Genomic DNA, 20,499 nt, shown 5'->3' on the forward strand with positions numbered 1-20,499 from the left:
AGATGCAGATTTTACACACAAAACACATGATCAGTCTATAAAATGTAATGCTATTGAACCACCCAACAAAATCAAAATCATTTGAACTTACCTTCACCTTCACCAGCTACAACATTAAAATGCCACTTCAACATTGATGCAGTTATATTAATCCTGTATTATATGACTGCAATTAATAATTATTTTCTTTATATATTTTTTTTATCAAATGGTTGAAAATAAATGGCACTTAACCCAAAATATATTCAGTTTCCTCAAAAGCAGCTCATATAGGAGCTGGATCTGGGTAAAGGTAGCTTGAAAAAAAGACTGGTGATTAAATAATGAATCGATTATTAATTTTCTGTGGATGGCCTGATCATTTCAGGCTTTACTTTTTTAAGTACAGTTTGCTGATAGCTCTGCACTTTTATTACACTTTGAAGGCAGGACTTTTATTTAGTTGAGTATTTTTGCATTGTTGTGATATTATTATCACTTAACTATTCAGCAGATGTTGGCCCCCATTTTTTTATATTTCAAATTGTTTTGATGGACCAGAGTGAACTCACAGAAACTGGAACTTTATCAAAAAATGTCATCATACATAAAGCCATATTTTGTAATTTTTCCCCAGAATAACCTTCCCTCTTATGACTTGTACACAGCTGACTCAATCAGAACACACAATTAGCATTCACTACACTATTACAAATGACACACTTGGTAAAAAAAAAAAAAGGGAAACCCAACATTTCAAGGATATTTCTTGATTTTCCAGTTTACACTGTTGCATTACTTACCCGTTCAGCATAATTCCTGTCATATTATATGTCATCCATTGCTTGTGAGACACAGAAGAGGGAAGAAACACTGCTTTTGTGGCAGAGAATGAACTAAAATCAAAATGAACATTTCCTCACTTCATTACCTCATTCCTGTGCAGGTCAGCACATGCTCGGAGTGTCCACTCCACCCAGACCAAATACTGTTCTCAGGAGTTTAAGGAAGTAATATTATCTAAGTTTGGAGCTTGGTGACTTTGGACATTCTTTTATTTTGTGTTACAACAATTAATTTAACTGAATTAAATTCAATCTCCGCGGTTCTGAATTTAAGATATGTTTGATGCAGTTAGAAGTGTCTGCATGTCAGGAGTGAATGTAAGGGAAATAGCGGGAGCTCATATGGTTTACAGAAGTTGAAAAAAGTTCCCTGTAATGAAGCTTTTGGACACTCAGGAAGGTGTAAGCAGAAAATTGTTTTGTGGCTTTCTTTCTCACTGCAGCTCTTTTATTTAGCGTAATTAAAACAATGAAAACCTTTTTTATAGGGAGAGAAAATCCCAGTCATTGCATTTGGTTAACCATTTTCTCAACCATGGCCATTGTGTGTAATGGCGTGAAACACTGAATCCTACTTTTGCTGTGTCTGCAGTAATGACAGCTTCCTCATATGTGATCTTGAATGTGCGGAACAATAGCAGGAAACAGAGCCAGTTGGATGTTTTCACCCTCACATGTTGGCACAGAAAAGACACAGAACACATGAAAACATCCTCAGTCAGACACACATACACACAACACAACATTTGTATTGTAGGTATTCACATTTATAGAGTCTTCATACGCTTTGTGTTTGGTTTATTACTGTGAAAAAGTGTTATAATTGTTACAATTATATAAGGAAAATATGTGTATTGTTAGAGAAAAATATAATATGGAGAATAACACACTACATGACATAATACATTATACCATTATACTTTTGAGAATGTCACTACATCATCACCATCCAATGACAAAGCACCAAAAAAAAAACAAAATGTCAACTTTTCATGAGCTGGAAAAAAAAGAAAAAAAATCATTAATTTTTAGAGAGTAACTTCCAATAAAACCTTGTCACCGGTGTCGTAGAATTTCTCTGCTACCTCTGAGTCAATGAAAGTGGGTAAAGCAGTGTAGGAGATGTCTGGCACTGTAGGACCATTGGTGGGCTTCATTGACGCCACTTTTTGGCCAACTCAGTGTACACAAATGCGAGCGCAGCCCCTCACACACACACACACACGCGCACACACACACACACACACACATGCTCTCGCCCATGCTACAGCTGAGAACACTCCAGATCAGTGGCACTGTATGAAATGCTGGCTTTGTCTTCTCACACAGTGGCCACTTTCATTCAAGGGCAGTATGTGGGTCTATTGTTGTCTTTCAATATTTGCTGCCGGTTGATCGTCACTATAATGCTCTGCAGGCAGAGAATACATTGGCTGTCGCACAGTCATCCCGTTGTGTTTCCTCTGAGAAACATGGAAATGACTGCAGCCAGTTGTTGCAGTTACTGAACCGATGTCAGAAAGTGAATGATTATTGTGACTCATTTTTATCATGACGGTACGGTTTGATGTTCCCCAGTCTCCTCTCATCAAACCATTTGTGTGTGTCTCTATGTTTGTCTTTGGGGGGAACCTCTGTGTCACTGTCACAGAGTCAAGAGTCACGGAGTGCCCAGCGAAGTGCGCTTTTCCTCTTTCCTGCTCGTCAGAGAGAGGCTATTGTTGTACTCTCTATAGTGTTCATGAAAGGTACGGGAAAAGCAGATTGAGAAATTTCGAGAGCGATAGTCCAGTCCACTCTTAACAGTTTGTTAAGTCCATTGCAAAGGGCCTCTTGCTTTTAGAGAGGAGTATCATTCAAAAAACCATACTCTGACAAAAAGGATCATATGAATTTTCCTGTCACCAAGAACAGCACGCTGTTGAAACCTTTCATAATGATACATTTTCCTGAAGTTTTCCGCCTCCATTATGTAACTTTGGTCAAATGAACACTTTAATTACAATGGGTAGGGGAATCTACGAGTGAAAGTGATGCAGAGATTCCATCAGCGTTGGATTTGACATATTAATTAACAAATGTTTACACAACAGAAACGCACAACTAAGAGTTCTTCATTTGAGCAATTAGGGATGAGCATGTCCATTCATTTCATTGTGCATTGTTCTAAGAGCCATCACCCTACCCTGTGCTGCCACCTCCAGGATGCTGAGGCTCAGTCTTGTGACAGTGCAGAACGTCAAGGCTTTCACGTCGGCTCGTTTTGTGTGTGTCATCTGCTTTGATGTTACTAACACGACACAAACATGATCAGTGATTGTTTGCCCACTGAGTGTATCTGTGTGGTCAGATTGCTTCTATATCCAGTTGATAAGAGCTTAGTATGAACAGTTGGTGGACTGCACCACTGACAGTGGGTTCTAGTTGGGTTCTGAGACAAATGGAACTGGATCAGCACATTAAGGAAAGGGAAACTATTGTCTGTATTTCCAGTAAGTCATTTGACGGTAGTGGTGATGCACATTATTACTCCTTGATCAGTCTGACAAATCTCATAATACACATACATATATAATATATTACTTTTTATATCACTCAAATTGTAGTAATATTATATTAATTATATATTAGTGATTATTTTATTATTATGGTCATTGCAGAGGTGTCCAGAAGTGTAATTGTGAGAGTGAGATACATGTTCAACTGTATCAGCTGATGATTATTTGTTAAGAATTCACATAGACAAATCAATTGCCAGTGGGTTTAGTAAAGGTAGTAAAGCAGATGCAGATGTTTTCCTAGGGGGCCAGGATGAGAGCTTTTCTTTCTTGAATAACTGCCCTTTTGACAGGAAACTGGATCAAATACAGAACAAAGGCATCTGTGTTTGGCTCCCTTCCTTGTGCTGCAGCGACATCTACTGTTCTACAAATGTAAAACACGAGATGTCTGAAAGGTTTAGCAGGTAAAAGTAGATTTTTCCAGTGAGCAATGCATTATTTCCAGATGACCAGAATAGATTTGAAACACCCCTCGACTTGTAAATATAGGAGGAAAACTGTTATTATTGCATATTCTCAGGGCAATGAGTCAAATAACATTTAACATGAAGCTCGGACTAACAGAGTTTGAAGCTTGGTATTTCATATAACATTTACAGTTAAAGCTTTATCTTTCCACCTCATTTCATTTTGCTTATCTAATGTCATGTATCTTGCTTTCTTAGTATTCATTTACTCCTTATGTGTGTATGTATCTGAAATGCTATAAAACAAAGATTACTATTGGTACTATTGTTATTTTTTAACAGGGAAAAACCAGTGATGTTATTCATTCATATGCATTAAAGAAGAATGAGCAGGTGAGACACAATAAAAACACAAACTATAAAGATGGTAAATTAAAACAGTCTTTTATTTTCAATTTCAATTTTCCTCAAATTATAGAAATCAAAATCCAAAAAGTCCTTTACAAAGACAGGATAGCTGTGTTCATACAAATCAACACTGTTACATAAATACACCAGGTTTGCAACATTTCCTTAATACAGACACACAGTTTACATTTATCAACAAAAAACAAACAAAAACAACAGAGGTTTGAAATACATAATCATAGGACTACAAAGGTAAAATTACATACATATATTATGGTCATTTACCATGTTTATGTGGTCTAAATCATTGTCCATGTCTCATCTAGGGCCGAGCTTTAAGGGGGCCTTCGGAGACGAGAGGTTCTTCTTGCTGTTGTGGGGCTTCACTGGTTTGGGGTTTTGTTTTGGTGCTGTCTTCAAGTAAAAATGAAGCTGTCAGGGAGGAGATGTAGAAAAAAGTGTAAACGATCAAGGCGCAATATCATCACAGCCCACAAGAACATACAGACAAACAATAAATTACGAGCCTCGTCTAGGGCTCTTTCCCTCTAGTACCTGCTTTTTCCTCTAAAAAAAAAAAAAAAAAAAAAAAAAAAGTAGTCTTATTCAGCCATATATGCCCTGTCCATACAGACACAAACACACCTGTATGGCCTCAGCTGGTCCCACTGTAACAGTGCTGGTGGAGGAGATGTAACCCGGGGCAGATGCAGTCACAGTGTAGGTGCCTGGTAACAGGAGTCTGAAATAGTCGCCATCCACTCCTGGAGGATCACACACACAAACACACACACACACACACAGGGAAAAGATTGGTGGTTGAAACATCCAACTACTGTTTCTCAAACTTTAAGTTACACAGTGGTGGAAGAAACATAAGTATTCAGATCCATTACTTAGGTATTAGTAAGTTGAATAAATAGAAAAGTTATATTATTATATATTATTCTGATGGATTATTATTACTGATGCATAAACATATAAATAACATTTTAATGTTGTAGGTGGCCAAAATGTGACCGATTTTTTAGCTATTTTGTGTCACCAGTTGGTTTCATTTACTGTATAATCTTTATATAACCAATATTTCATGTGTTCATTTCAGGTTTTCAAAATCTTAATCTGCAAAGTAAGTAGAGATTGTGGCAGACAAGTTAAAAAAATACTATAAAATTGAAATATTTCCCTCCTAAATGCAGTGTAGTAGGAGTATAAAGTAGCATGATATTTAAATACTTAAGCAAAGTACTTGAGTAAATGTAAAACATTGCATGTACAATTTGCATTATTTTCAAAGTGCATTTCGACCATTGGCCACCAGAGGGCAGCTTGTTCCATTCCAGTGTGAGGATTGACTGAACTTTTTTTATTTTTTTTTTTATTTGGATGATTCAATAAAATAAAAAAAATAAAAAAGACTCTTTCCTATTTCTCATACACTCTTGCACAAGTAATATTTTTGGACACTAATCTTATACGTCACAGACCAGGACATTAGCAGATCATTTACCACAAACCTAAGCCACATATTTCTTCAACCCTGGAGTCATCAGTAAAAAAAAAAAAACTTCCAGGAACAATAACCACATCTGTACAATAATTAGCTGTTGTTCCCTCAACTGCTTCTTACCGCTGGTCACATCATGGTGGATGCCAGCTACTGCAATCTCAGCATTGCCGATAGGGTTGTTATTTTCATCATACACCATGCCTTTTATCCCATGATGCACCTGAAAAAGGAGAAACGTGTGTATTACTTTTTGTAAATTGTGCACAACCCAAAATATAACAACATGTGCTAAAAAGTCTATTAGGTAAGTGTGACCACAGATAGCGTTGTGTTTGAATGTTGCACTAGATTACAGCATTGATCGAAAAGATCATATCAGGCCATCAACTACAGTTTAGAAGCAAATGCCACGACAGTTAGACCTTATTGACCTTTCCCCGGTCCGCAATAGACATACAAGCAAAACAAGACCAAAACCGTATCTGCAGGCCCTTTCAGTTTGGTTTTTCAGCGATGTGGAAAAAAGGTATGCATTGCTTGACCCTCCCTTGTGGCTTTACAGCATCACTGTATTTTATCTCAGTGGCATAAGGGACATTTTGTCTTCAAACCAAGGCTTAATTTAATGCTCCACAGAAGGTATAAGTCAGCTTACTTGTATTACACTGAATTTCATGCAGCTCATTTTGAGTCACTTTATCCAGAGAATCCCAGCCAATACTTACAGGAAGCCAGAGTATTGGACTCTTGACTCTTGGCAGTTGCATTTTTGTGCGTAACTGTATGACTGTGTATTTGTGGTGTGTGCAAGGAGTTGCTAAATTGTAATACTTTATTGACATAACTGTAATCTGCCAAAAATTTGAGTGTGTATGTGTGTGAGTGAGTGTGTTTGTTCCGACCTGTTCCAGGTACGAAACCAGTGCCTCTCGGTTGCCCAGCCACTCTCTAGGCAGTGCTGATGCTGGAGGGAACTTATCACAGCTCAGCTCCAGGGTGATCTCAAAACAGTTGGTGTACAGGTAGTTGAAGTCCTGCATGCCTGAAACACAAAGATATTTGATTTCCCTCTAGATTTCATTAACGTAGGATAGGTGGAATTCGTTACAGTGGACTCAAAAACCATGGGTGAGCAATTTTGGTCAGTGAGATAGTGGACACCAAAGCTTTTACTAAGTTGTATGAAAGCTGTTTCTTTTGATTCTTTCACAAAGGGCTGGACTTTAAGACCATTTTTTCACGGACTTTCAGCACACCGAAAGCCAGGCTTGCTTTCTGAAAGACCGAACTTTCTAAAGCCTAATGCATATGAGGCCGTTATTGGGAGGGAAAGTTCAAATGTAACCTCATAGACCATGACATAACACTTGGAGCAAAAGGAGTTGTTAAAATAAACATAACATGCTGCTACTAAATGCGACTGCGGGTGTTTTTCACCCAAATCAAAAAGCTCGCATGACTCAACTGAAAAGCTCAACAGATTCACATTCCTTAGAAGAATCCAGACCAGCTCAGACCAGGACTTACAGATCAAAGACTCGGGTCTTGTTATTGCTGCAGTTTCCAGGCAGTTTTGATGAACTTGGTGTACTGCAACTTCGAGGCATATGGAAAAAGATTGCTGGAAGTGTTCATCAAGTCTTAAAACAAAGGTCCCAACCCATAAACCAAACAAGAGGGGGCTGAGGACTTTAAGTTAGCTGCCACTGCCAAAGCTTGTATAACTCCCAACAGCCTGTAGGTGGCCAATGCCAGAAAATAAAATGACTTTGAACCAAACCCTAATAACAGCCCCACTAAGCTTGCTGGCTCTTTGTGTGGCACACAAAAATGAAAAAAACCAAATCTCTATTATTCAGCGTATTTGCAATTGTTGGGAGATTTTCGCTACTAATGAGACACTTAATCCATTTACACAACATAGGATTTCAAAAGCCAAAGACCAGATATAGTGGTTAACACAAGAGTAAAAATACAGTAAACACTGTATATTTATATGGGGAATTGTTCCAGCATAACTACTGCCGGCTTAGTCGGTTTTAGCACTTGTGTAGTAAAACTAGGTTCATAAAAAATAATGGTGTGTGCATGTCTTTATTTATTTTAGTCAAACTTCTCTACTATTTACTAAGTGTTAAGGGACTGTATGAAATGTATTTGGGTGGCAAAAGCAAAAGCCCCCAGAACCACTAACTAAGCACTTACAACCACTGTCAGTGACAAAATGAACTAGACACAGGTGGCAGATCTGTGCACCTTGAAAACATAAATCTGTAGTGACATAAGTTCAGATACCCCACCTCCCCACTAATAATTTTCATACAGTTCCTACATACAGGGTTTCTGTTGACACCTCTAGTCACATATCTGTGGTAAACTGATTTCTGATGGTGATTAAACCCTCCAAGGTGGTGTGATTTACAGCTAAACTGAGGGGTCAGTAGGAGTGCAGCTGTTGATGAACAGGAGGTGAGGAAGTCAAAGGCAAGAGGTGAGCACAGAGGCCTCAGGAAGGGTCAGATAGTTCATGAGGACCCTGGGAGAGCGTGCCATGCAAGCCACTCGAGGCATTTCATTCATGCTGAAGTCATTCACGCAGGTGGCCTTGTCTTTCTTTGAAACGGGAATGATAATAGATGTTCGTCCGACACTTTGTTTTGTACTCGGAGGCAGTCTTCACCCGCCCTTCATCTGTTCTGTCTCTGTATCTGAGGTGTATGGCCATGCACGTCAATGTGTATATCTCATGCAGCTGCATACTCTACTGCTAATGAAAGCACAGGAGGTCTGAATATAAATTGTTACTGATATTGGCGATTTGAGTGTTGGACACAAAACCTGTGAGTGTATCTTTAAAGATGATAATTTACATGCATTTCATGATTCCAGTGTTGTTTCTAGTGTCTTTCAGTTAAAAGTTTTATTTGTTTCCGCTTCATGCTGCTCACGAACAGACGCCTTTCTTACCTTTGGACAGAGAGTACCAGCTGGCCCCGTTGGTGATCCCCTCATCAAAGAAGTCCCCACAGTTCCAGCCCTTGTGCATCCAGCTGTGAGCGTATGAGTAGGTCCTCGCCAACTGTCATCACACACAAATGCACACGTGCCCAGTCACCCACAGCACGTTTTCACACACAGGACATCAGATGTCTGGGGAGAAATTCTTAATCTGCAGCACACCTGTCTGAAGATTTTGTCATCCGGAGTGGCTGCATACGTGGTCCTCCCTCGAATGCGGGGATCTCTCGACTTGTCAAAAGGGTAGTTGGCCACCACAGCTCCTCCGTGGAGATTGGCCGACAGGACAAAATTGTAGTTTTGCATCCATTTTATGACTGCCAAGGTCTCTGGTTCAACCTGTAGAGGATAGTCATTGAGAAGGTTATAAAGGAGTTTAGAACTTTTAGGGCTGAGGTACTTACCGGCCATATGGACCTTTTTATATACAGACACACCCAAAGACATATTGAATCCAAGTACTTGTGATACCGTGGTGCAGTATTTACATAATGTCCTTTATCAAATGTCCGACTTTTATTATTGTTAAATAATTAGTCCACAAATGATTTCCCAATCCTTTAAACAAACCGTCTAGTATATTGTCTAGTTATTTATATGAAAATATTATACATAGCCTTCACTTCACCCCAGACCTTAACCAAACAGCATCAGTGGACTGAAGACATCTGGTTTTCTTTTCACCAACAATATACGGCTTTCTCTTGGCTGGTTATCTGGATAAATTCTAGTTGTCTCTGCCTTGCCATATGCACATATTTCCTCTGTGGTTTTTCTTACCTCTTTTTGGCAAACCGGTCAAATTATAGGCGACCATGGTTAATTCTTCAAGGCATCTTCTACCTTTCTCAAGCCCATGAAATGATCCCTCAACTTTATTTGCAGTGCACTTTCTCCCACATCCTTTAATGCTGCAGTTTATCTAATTTTTTTAATTTTTTTTATCAAGGCTCTAAATGAATCAGCAATGGTGGTTAACATTTGTTAAAAGCCCCTTCTTGTCTGTTTTTGAGTCTGGAATTCAGGGAGAAAGATGAGTTTACAAGATGATGCAGTACTTTAGTAAAAGCTGCCAGAATGGAAACACAACAGTTACCTCTACAGTAAATCTACAATAACAAAACTAGTGATTTGTTTGCCACAAAGCTACTTTAAAGATTACGTAAGGCGGTTAACATTTAGCTGTCATTAATTAATGCATCTCCTTCTGCACAAACAGGGTCAGGCTTTGCGTCACATTACCTAACCACACGGCATCTCCAGACATCCAGACTACAGACAGAGCCCTTCAAATTCCAGTTCATGCTGTCATTTCTTTTCTCTGTCAGTGGTAACTATCCTCACGCACTCCTAGCTCTATATCATGTCTGGAGACAAGGAGTAATACCTCTCCTTGAATACGGTATGTAGGAAAATAAACAGTCTGTTCACAGTTCAAGAATAATCAGGCCAGTCAGGGCTCAGTAGCCTTGAATACAGCATTGCTATCAAGAAGCTTTTCTTCTGTTTTGAGGAGTGGCAGGTATTTATGATCCATGGGTCTTTATATACACCCATATGTGCTTTGAAGTCAGACCTGTCACCATGGTGTAGGGTTACATATATGAAGGGCGCACACACACTGACAATCATATCTCAGCGTTACACTACTAAAGTAACTACACAGACAGCGAGAGAGGAGCGCATCATCTTAAATCCAAATCCACACAAACCCACACATTCTGGATCACTCAGTGGTTCATTGACATTTCGTGGTTAGTTTTCACACTGTATGAGGGATGTCCTCTGCGCGCCAATTTATTGTCAGCGGACACTCTTGCAAAAACATTGCCTGGCCTCATGGTGCGAGGCGGGCTCTTTTTCAGAGGCTGAGTAAATACTTTATTTCGAAGAACAGAACCTCGCTGTCAGTCTGTGAGTAGTGGAAAAACCTAAAAAAAAAAAAAGGATTCCTGAGCGAAATTAACCGTGAGAAATTACAACTACACTGGGAAACTCTGAGATGAGAGCAAGCGCTGGTCCTGTTTTGCAATTTATTCGAGGATTGAAACTATGCTTCTTCACACAGGAATCCAAATACTCCATGAGTAGCGTGCGACACCTGGAAGGCCCTGAGTTGTTGTATTTGTCAGTTATTGCAGCTGCTGGCCCAGAAACATATTTTTTCACCTCTGCCCTGTTTTCGTGATAAGGAAAAGGGGGAAAACTGTGTGACTAACTAAAACTCATTCCTCTGGATAAAACATCATCAGCTGGCTAATGTAAATGTAGCATGTCTGAGGCTGCAGGCGAGCACAGGGGCTTGTGGCTTCATGCGGCCTGCGAGGATGTAATCCTGACCAGCATGAATGAATGAAGTATCTGTAACAGCGGCACAGTTTCTCTTTTGTGTATCTCTTTCAGGCGGCAGTCATGTGGGTAGACAGCCAGCCCGCAACTGGAAGGACCAGCATTTTAGTCTTCTCAATGCATTTGCAGCCCAGGAAAAAAAATAAATAGTACTTGCGCGGCATCAACAAATTAGTTGATATGTGATCAAAGCGGTAAATAATACTGAAATAATTTCTCAATAATGCTATACTTCGTCAAAACCTGCATGAATGTTTACTCGGAGGAGAATATGCACTTCTCCTCTGACTCTAACTGCACATTTGATAAGATTTGCGGTCCCTTCACTGATTATAGCTTCAACTTAGTAGTGTGGATTGATTTCTGTGCCTCTCTGAGCGTGGCTCTCTATAGTTTATATATGTAAAGAACGCTCACTGGATCAGTGTGTTTGCACAGCATATCGCAGTGTGAGAATTTTTTTTGTCTTTTTTTTTCTCTCTGTGTCCGACTGAATGTCAGCTGGGTGTATCAGGGTGGGGTGTTTTGTTGTTTCCTTTTTGTGTTTTAATATAGAGTTGTTCCAAAAGTTCAAAATAAAATAGTAAAAAAAATCTTAAGACCATTATTTCTAAATAGTGCAGGTACCTACGATGGTTATACTTTCCTCCAGTTAAACCTATAACATCACATTACTAATTACATCCCTGTTTTTTACTCTGAGAAGGGGATATTACAAATTTTTATATTAATTACTTTACAAAGGGTAAATTACATCATTATTTCTCATTGTTAATATAATATCGGATGGACAGATGACAGATTAACTACGTTGTCTATTAACATTAAACCTAATGTAATGTCTTTTTCATATATGGTTAATTTGGTCAATAGTGTCATAATGTGATGGGAGCAAGCTGTGTCATATTTGACTGTATTTAGCTTTTGGAACTTGTAGGAATGTTTTTATTATATCTGTAGAGATATTACATTATCTAGCAGTAACAACACTCAGTGGCTTCAGGAAGGAGGGAGCAGAAGGCCAGGCCAGTTGAAGATAACATTACTGCGGATGAGACGTCCCCCAGGATCTGACCTTAAATAGTTATTCTCGGCAGACTGTTAGTTATAGTTTGACAGCACACACTTGCATACTTCCACATGTTCTCTGTTCATTTTGTTCTGCAGTGGTCTAAAACAGTAAGTACGCAGTAAAATATAGCAGAGGCCATTCAATCAACCATGTCGCTCCCACAGCCAAACTATATGCATTGCAATATTGAGCAACAAATAAAATACTTCAGCAGCCAAAGCTGTCTTGTCTTTCAATAAATGATAGTGAAGTGTATTCCCTCAGTGCTATTCACTGTGTAGGGCAGGTTTCTGTTTTGCATGGGAGAGGACATGTAGTTGCATGTACAGTACCTGACAGAGCAGAGAGCTTTGTGTGTTTTTGCCAGGTTAAAAATATTTCAAGGTGCACAGTGTGTACATTTGTAAGTTGTTTCCCAATAGTCTCATAGCAACCTAACTATCCACAACCAGGGCTCCATGGGGATTGTATTGGTAAGTTCAAGAAAGTAGGCATTTGTGTTCTTTGGCCACAGAGACTTGGCAATGAACAGACAACTTTGAGTGAAATCGCAGGTTTGTAAGCTATGTGGAGATTCAGGCAGCACCTCAAGGTAGCAGGTAACAGTTACACTCTGAGACCGCAGAGTCGCTTAGTTCAACTTCTCATGGTGGTGATGGGGAGACAAAAATGTTTAGCTGAAGCTGAAGGTCTTCATATACATTGCATACTGTATATCTTATCTTGTGTTACCATTCAAGAGTGGGGACATCTGTATTTTCCATTTAATTTTGTTTCCTTCCTTCCTACATTTTTGAGGCTTTTTCTGAGCTTGAGTCCACAACAACTGTCGACAAACAGATGCCATGACCGATAAACTCATATTATTTATCAACAAAACCTCTGGACTGTCTTTAAAATTAAGGCGGGATCTAAAAGATCATCTTTAGAGATGCTTTTCTTGCACTTTGCCATGTGGGTTGGAAAGAGTGCGTCTGCCATTTCGCCCACCTGTTTCAGTTCGCAAAGACAAAAGCGAGCGGCTTCTTTCAGACCCAGAAGAAGAAAAGCACAGTTTACACATAGGTTTTACAGTTAAAATCCAATCCAAATGGGTCAGACCGCTCTGGCATTCACAAACATACACGACATGCCTACAAAGCCATTTACTGGGTCTACTTATTTATGCATAAATTTACGCACAGTTTCTTTTTATTTAATTAAAGCTCAACTGGCTGCAGGTTCTGATCCGGCACAAATCTCATGAATTCATTCATGTCAACAAAGTTAAAGCCAATATATCTCAGCTGTGCTACAGCTGCTCATTATTCAACTCCATATTCAAACAATGAACACACACTGACACAAGCATGAAAAATGTCCTCATCCATCTTCCTCTCTCACCCAAACATGCATATATTTGTACGCATGTGCACACACACATATGCATTGATAAATGGTGTCTTATGGTAAAGGGTGTCTTCAGTGTTTATCCAGCAGCACTGACCTGTTGCTCCCAGTTGTCGGGCAGGGGCAGGTGGTGGTTTCGTCCATTGGTTTTCTCGTAGTAATACATGAGCGCATTCAGGTCCGGAAAGTTCCGGTTCAGATCCATCTCTCTTGCGTTCCCTCGACCCACCAAGTAGCCGTTGAACTCTGGACCCTGTTGACCCAAAGACAAACTATCATGTGTGGAAAACTGCAGCCTGTTGAGTCACCCTTGCTTGTTGCTCAGTTGAGTATTTTAAATCATCATGTTTTGGCTTCTGGGGTTGTGTTCTTACTGCTTGGTAGCAGAGAAGGAAAACTGACTTTCATTATTGCACGAACTGCACAAGCAATCAGTGTAACAACAGTACATTATTTTCCAACAGGTTTAATCCACAATGATTAACTTGTTCTCTTAGGAATCCAAACTTAGATCTTTCCCAAAACACTTTAATGGACGATAAGACTACGCCAACAAGAATGAAAATTCAAGACACGTTGAGTCCTGACTATAATAAAAAAGGCTATAATATAGCAGGGCATGGCACAGTATTGAAAGTTTTCATCCCTGCTAGCAATGTGGCTCTAGGGATGGCAATGATGATCTGTTGGTCGGTGCAGGAGGAAAAATCTCATAACTGCTGCCATCAAATTTTGTACAGACAGTCATTGTACCCAGAGGATGAAGCCTAATGACTTTGATGATTCCCTGACCTTTCATCTCGTGCCACCGTGATGTTCACATTTGTGGTTAATGATGAAATGTCTCCACGACTAATTTGCACACATCCATGTTCCCCTCAAGGTGGACTTTCATATAGCGCCATCATAAGGACAACATTTGTTTTATGGAAGTATTTTGTCAATTGTGGTTTACCATGAAATAGCTGCAAAACTATTTTAGCCTCAGCTGCACTTTGTGTTTAGTGCTAAATAGCAAATGTTAGCATTCTCACAAATTAAACTAAGATAAGCATGGTAAACATTATACCAGCTAAACGCTGACATTTAGCTTCTGACGTTAGCATTTAGCTTAAAGCACTGCTGTGCCAAAGTTCATCCTCACAGATCCGTTGGCATGGCTGTAGACTGATTCATTACACTCAGGAGTCAGAGCGCCTTGGAATTTTCTTTTTGTTTACATTGCATTGGACTCCAAAGATGACCTTTTATCACTGAGTGTCATTCCAAAAATGTCTTTTTGTTATTGACTATAAAGCAAAGATGCCTCTTATTGAGTTGCCTCTTTTTTTATTAGGAGCATATTCCAGAAAGTGATGTGTTCCAAAGTAAGGAGTCATATGTTGGATCTGGATAGTATTTGTAAACATTTCCATGCAGGATTCTCCAGAACTTTCTGATCTGCTGGATGCCTTCTGATGCCATAGACATGATAATTTTTGTTGTTTTTCTTCAAAAGTTCAATTACTACCTCAAATCAGTACTGTGCCCTCCAGGAAGAAACAATCCTCCCATTGTTTTCCAGATGCTGTTGCATCCAAACATCTGTTGATGCAAGAAATTATAGCGTTGTGTGCATGTGTCGTCTGAGTGGCAACGAGAGGGACCTTCATGTGCAACTGGCCTGCTCAGGACATATAATTAGTCTCAAAGAGATTGTGAATGTGTGTGTGCGTGCGTTAAAGGGGGTTGCGTGTGTGTCTGTTGTTTCACGGCCCATATAATTATCCCTGGTAGAAAGCTAGGGGCTCTCTCAGGGAGCTGATCGATGGGATTATTACAGACATTAGCAAACAGTGGAAGAAAATTACCTGATAGTGTTTGGCTCAGAGTTGCTCATCTTAAACACACGTACATTCATTTTATATCAAATCAGATACCTTTACGTATACGATATCAGACGGAGTCAAGTCAGATGTGTGTTGAATGTGTATTGAGCTGTGATGACTTGCAGGTATTGAGTTTCACTGAGGGACCTTAACATTTCTAAAATTTCCACTGGCAGGAACACAATCGAAGAAAAATGTGGAAAGTTTTTCTCCACAAGTGGCAAATGATTACTTGAGAAAATAAGCCAAATGTGTCCCTGTGGAAGATTTTCCATTGTTTTCTTTTGGCTTGTGGGAGCCTGGGGCTCACATGTACTATCAGGGTGTACATTACCTGTCTGGCAGCCACCTCGTAACCATCTGGGTTCATGGAGGGCAGGATGTGGATGCGCGTGTCATGGATCAGCCTCATGATCCGCTGGTTTCCGGCCCGATACTCCTCACACAGAAACTGGGAGAACTTAATGAGCAGCTCACGGCCGAGCACTTCGTTGCCGTGCATGTTGCCCACGTACTTGAACTCTGGCTCCACTGGGAAGGAAGTGGAGAGGTGTAGGGGGGAGGCATGAGGTCAAAAAGCCACATAGAGCTGCCAAGCGTGACATTTAAAATGACTGCCTGAGTGCACACCTACTTACACATATATGAGCACACTCACTAGTTAAGCTGTCTTTTTCATGTTTTTAATTCAGCCTATGAGTTTTAATGAGTCTCTGAGCCACTGTACTGACTGTGTAAATGTTACAAGATTTAAATTATATATAATCATCACATAACCTGACTAATAAACTTTGGTCAACAGCTGCTGCTGTGGCAATAAGAAGCATTTATATGATAACAGCTCACTGAATTTCCTTATATTTACCAAAATTATCTTGAATCAAAGACATCATCATTGGGCAGCCTGACTGAGAGAAAGTGCAATGGGACAACAAGAAGGTAGCAACAAAAGCTCTGCGTGAGGCACACTGTGTTTACTTCTCATTATGCTTTTGTAATAAAACTGTGACATGCTGAAACTTTGTATAGAAGTACCACAAGAGCCATAAAGCAAAGTGACTCATTAAAATCACTTGCGCTGTAAGTTTGCTATTGTCAGCTGTAAGAGTACTCCACCAATTCACCAATTTAGCATTACACTCCTATATCATTTTTTTTTTATTTCACACTTTCTTCTTCCTTGTCACAACCTGACACCTACATTACCCATGATGCAACTCCACTGGTGATAGTTTTATTTGAGCTTTGACTGTGCTATGCTAGTTGCAGCTTTTGCAGCCTCTAGCCTCAGGCAGACATGAGGAGCAAGCTACAGCAGTCTGGTAAGCTCCACGCCCCCAGACCAACACTGACTCCAGTGACATCACCTGAGGCAATTTGTCATCTGCAGTAGTTCTCCCCAAGACATGTAAACAGACTTTGATGTGACCTTGATGTGAAGTTCCCCTTTAGCTAACTGATCATACCAGACCAAGTGAGACTGAAGTGGCCGTGTATTTAGACCAACGAAGGTTGCGTTTTATTGCTTATGGATTCAATTTTTCAATTGTAAGAGGAAGAAATTGTGTTATTTCTTATCTCAACACATGCATAGCCTCGCGTTAAACTAATTATTAAGCTTGATGTTTTCACATTATTTCAATTTCATGATAAGGATTCTCTCAAGGTTCAGCCAAAGGTGAGCTGTGGGGAGTGAGTCTGATTACAGCTGATTGAGTTATTTGGATAAGGTCATCTGGCATTCCTATGATTATCTGTCAGTGATTGGGTGAGCCACCTATCCAAACAGTCTCCCTCTCTGTATAGGGTTCCCTCCTCCCAGGGGTCCCTTCATTAATCACTGCTGCTGCGTTGAGAGACCTGCAGGCCCCCAAACACTGCAGCTAGAGGACAGAGCTACTGTTGAGCACTGGCTAAACACTATGGTGTTTATAAATGTGTGTGCCCAGTAATGATTATTTTACATTATACCCATAGTACATAGCATTGCAACTGTTGTAACTACTTGCTTTTCTCTTGCTCACATGCAGAAGTAATTGTGGGTTTTTGGGGGTTGGGGTATTGTGCGGGTGAGCAGATACTTCCAAATTTATGAACACCCTTCTCTAATTGCTTCAGGCACCCAAATGGCAGCTTGGGCACTGCAATTCACCTCCTTTTCTTTAACAAGGGGCCAACTGGCCTTGAGTTCAGAAAACAGTGTTGGCTTGAGTGTGCAGCTTTAAAAAAAAAAAAAAACGCACACACTCAGCAGCATGTGAAAGACATGAACTTCCTAAAGGGTGCAAGAGGGTTGACCCAGACAAGACCTAAGGTCACTCCCCTCCGTGAAGTGCACAGTTCCTGTTTTTCACCCTCGGTCACCTTGCAACAAAACAGGCGCACATCCTTCTATTCTACTGAAGGAAGCCCCTACGTGTGCATATGCAGAAAAAAATGCAAGCTCAGCCACAGCCAAAAAAGTATTCCCTGCAGTTGTCAAGCTTTTTTTTTTTTCCCTTTTTTTGTTCAAGTAGCTGCTATTATAAAGAATGCAAGAAGAATGGAAAAGTCTTTAAAATTGCTCACATGCGGAGTGTGACCCTTTGGCCTGCTTTCAATACAAACTCTAGCTGTAATGAGTTTATGGTTTTCAATTTGCAACCGATATGCAAAATAAACACCTGAAGAGCTGATTCAGTGGTTAGGAAAGGTGGGGAAAAACAAGCAAAGCTTTTGCAAGAGCGGGTTCAGGGTTAAAGCCTTGTTGACTCAAACTGAACCCCTGTGTCATCTGCTCAGCTCTGAATAACACCCCAGATCTTGTCAGTGGCTGGATGGCAAAACTTGCAATGAATCACAGATGTTGACTCAATTCTTTCACTTTTGCCTTTGCGCATTCACTTTGAGTTTTCCACAGTTTATGGTCGCTAATGTTTATCAAAGAAGCCAGCTAGGGAGAACTCCTCCTTTTTGTCTTCGCTGTTTAAGCCAGACAGTAATCCAGCTACATAAAGCCAAATCGAAAGCTTGCATTTCATCTCCTCGGGGGGAAAAAACCAGAGCCCCCACAGACTGCTCTGTCCTCTGCCAGCTATGTTCTCACTCCCCACAGTACAAAGTGCAAAACAAAACGCCAGTGACAGGGCTGGGGCATTAGAAATCCATAATCATTTAAAATCTATTTTCTGTACCACCAGAGAAATGTAACATGTTTGTTTATCAGCATCAGGAGACACTTAGTGACATTAGAAATAGTATGAACTCGCTGTCATTTCAAAATTTTAACACATATAAACTGATTTCCACATTTTGTTTAAGACTGAACTTTATATATTAACCTGGATTTTGCTGTGTGACTGTTATGGATATTTCTTTTATTGCTTTTTTATCATCCTTGATTAAAACACTTTTGATCTTAATGTAACTTGTCCATCCACACTGGAGATTCAGACAGTGAATCAGGTGTTACTCACATGCTTCATGGATGCCCGGGTTATCACTGAACTCCAGCACGTAGAGGTGGCGCCCCTCCACGCTGCGCCCGATGCTGTAGATGCGCGTGATGTAGGGGCATTCGCTCTGCACTGCAAACAGGGCTCGCACCATGTCCTCGAATCGGTGATGCTGGAATTCTGAGCCGGACACCAGGAGTCCCATCAGCCCCAGCAGGACAGCAGCAAGCCAGGAAGGGGTCCACCCCTGCTGCATGGTCCCTCAGTCCAAGTTGTGCAGCACAGGAGGAGATAAGAGGAGTCTGGTAAAGAGACTGTTGCAACAATGCAATACACTCACACACTTTCACTTTATGTTTATCTCTTTACACGCCAAACATACTGCTCAGTCCCTGCTTGCTCTTTTCCTTTCTTGTTCCCCTTCTTTCTCCTGCTCTCCCTCTCCCCCTGCCTCCTCCCACATATACTCCTCACACTGAAGAGCAAGTAAGGACAGCCCCTCGCTCCTTCTTTGTCTCACTCTCCTCCTCCAACAGCTGCTTCTCTCCCTCTCTCTTTCCCTTTGGGTCCTTGTCAAGTACATGCAACTTGCTTTATTGCTGCTTAGAATGCTTGTGCTTCAAGTAGTTCGCCCCACAGCCCCCTCGGCTCTCGGCACACACAATCTGAATTTCATTCTGTCTCTCAGACACTCATTTTCTATCCCTTTCTTTGTCTCTTACTCTGGTTTGGTTCTATACTCCCTTCCTGGGAAAGAGGGGTTGTTTCCACGGCACTGCTCTCCCCAACCCCTGCAGCCCTCAATCATCCATTCATTAACTCTTAAGTCAACACACAACCCCTCTGTGTGTGTGCGTGTGTGTGTGTGCGTGTATGTGTGTGTGTGTGCGTGTGTGCGTGTGTGTGCGTGTGTGCGTGTGTGTGTGTGTGTGTGAGGGCGCGTACATGTGCCTGCACTCCTCAGATGAATCAGTGTGAGAGCTCTTTCGCAACCTTTGGACTGGTTTTGTTGCTGTTTCCCCAAAGCAGCATTCATACACACACACGTAGGAAAACATACCCACACATGCTCCTATGGCCCAGAGAAGAAAGACCAAATGCTGCAATTAAACTTCTAAAGACACTGGTTGATGCCAAGACACATGCACCCCCCGCGCACACACACACACACTAACACATGCTGCAGAGTGTGCAAGGGGTGCTGTCAATCAAACCTCCTGGAGAAAAGAGAAGCCTTTTCCTCACAGAACGTTGTGCAACCGCTTGGGGAAGTGTCTAAAAAGAGAGTAGGGAAAGGCAAATGTGAAGCAAGAGAAAGACTTGAAGATAGAAAATTGAGCAACATGAAGCTCAAGAGAAGGAGAAATGTCAAACAAGATATAAAGAAGGGAAGATAGACTGATGAGGATGGAGGGAAAGCAGGGGTAAAAGGATGAGGATGAGAGACAATGAAGAGGACAAAACTTAGTCACACAAAAACCAACCAATTACACATCCTATATGCATCCTTGCAATCGTTAAGCTAAAGTAAGAGGGACTGCTCTGGACCGGTCCTCACTGTCTCTGTTGGTGACTGTCTTTCTTCAGCCTCACTGTTTACATCTGGCGCGCCTCTAGGATTTGCTCCGCTCGCCAGTCGCGTTCACATCTCACTGCCAT

General features: G+C 40.7%; 1 protein-coding gene across 1 annotated transcript; it reads right to left on the minus strand.

The window, feature by feature from the left end:
- Positions 1-4,219: 4,219 nt before the first annotated feature.
- On the minus strand, positions 4,220-19,517 carry cpn1 (carboxypeptidase N, polypeptide 1). The gene is made up of 9 exons (XM_056366590.1): positions 18,862-19,517; positions 15,741-15,937; positions 13,636-13,791; positions 8,891-9,067; positions 8,678-8,789; positions 6,613-6,752; positions 5,831-5,930; positions 4,846-4,964; positions 4,220-4,632 (listed from the first exon to the last, which is right to left on the minus strand). Exons 1-9 carry the CDS (start codon positions 19,094-19,096, stop codon positions 4,519-4,521), a joined length of 1,350 nt encoding a protein of 449 aa, XP_056222565.1. The 5' UTR covers positions 19,097-19,517; the 3' UTR covers positions 4,220-4,518.
- Between the last annotated feature and the right edge of the window lie 982 nt (positions 19,518-20,499).

The sequence above is a fragment of the Seriola aureovittata genome, chromosome 21, assembly GCF_021018895.1.
Source record: "Seriola aureovittata isolate HTS-2021-v1 ecotype China chromosome 21, ASM2101889v1, whole genome shotgun sequence".
Classification (NCBI taxonomy): Eukaryota; Metazoa; Chordata; class Actinopteri; order Carangiformes; family Carangidae; genus Seriola; species Seriola aureovittata.

Bases quoted from the DNA above. Each gene is read 5' to 3' on its own strand.
- cpn1 (XM_056366590.1), bottom strand. From the start codon at position 19,096: ATGCAGCAGGGGTGGACCCCTTCCTGGCTTGCTGCTGTCCTGCTGGGG. The intron at 15,938-18,861 runs GTGAGTAACACC...CTTCCTTCCCAG, and splicing joins CCCGGGCATCCATGAAGCAT to TGGAGCCAGAGTTCAAGTAC. The intron at 13,792-15,740 runs GTAATGTACACC...TTGGGTCAACAG, and splicing joins ACGAGGTGGCTGCCAGACAG to GGTCCAGAGTTCAACGGCTA.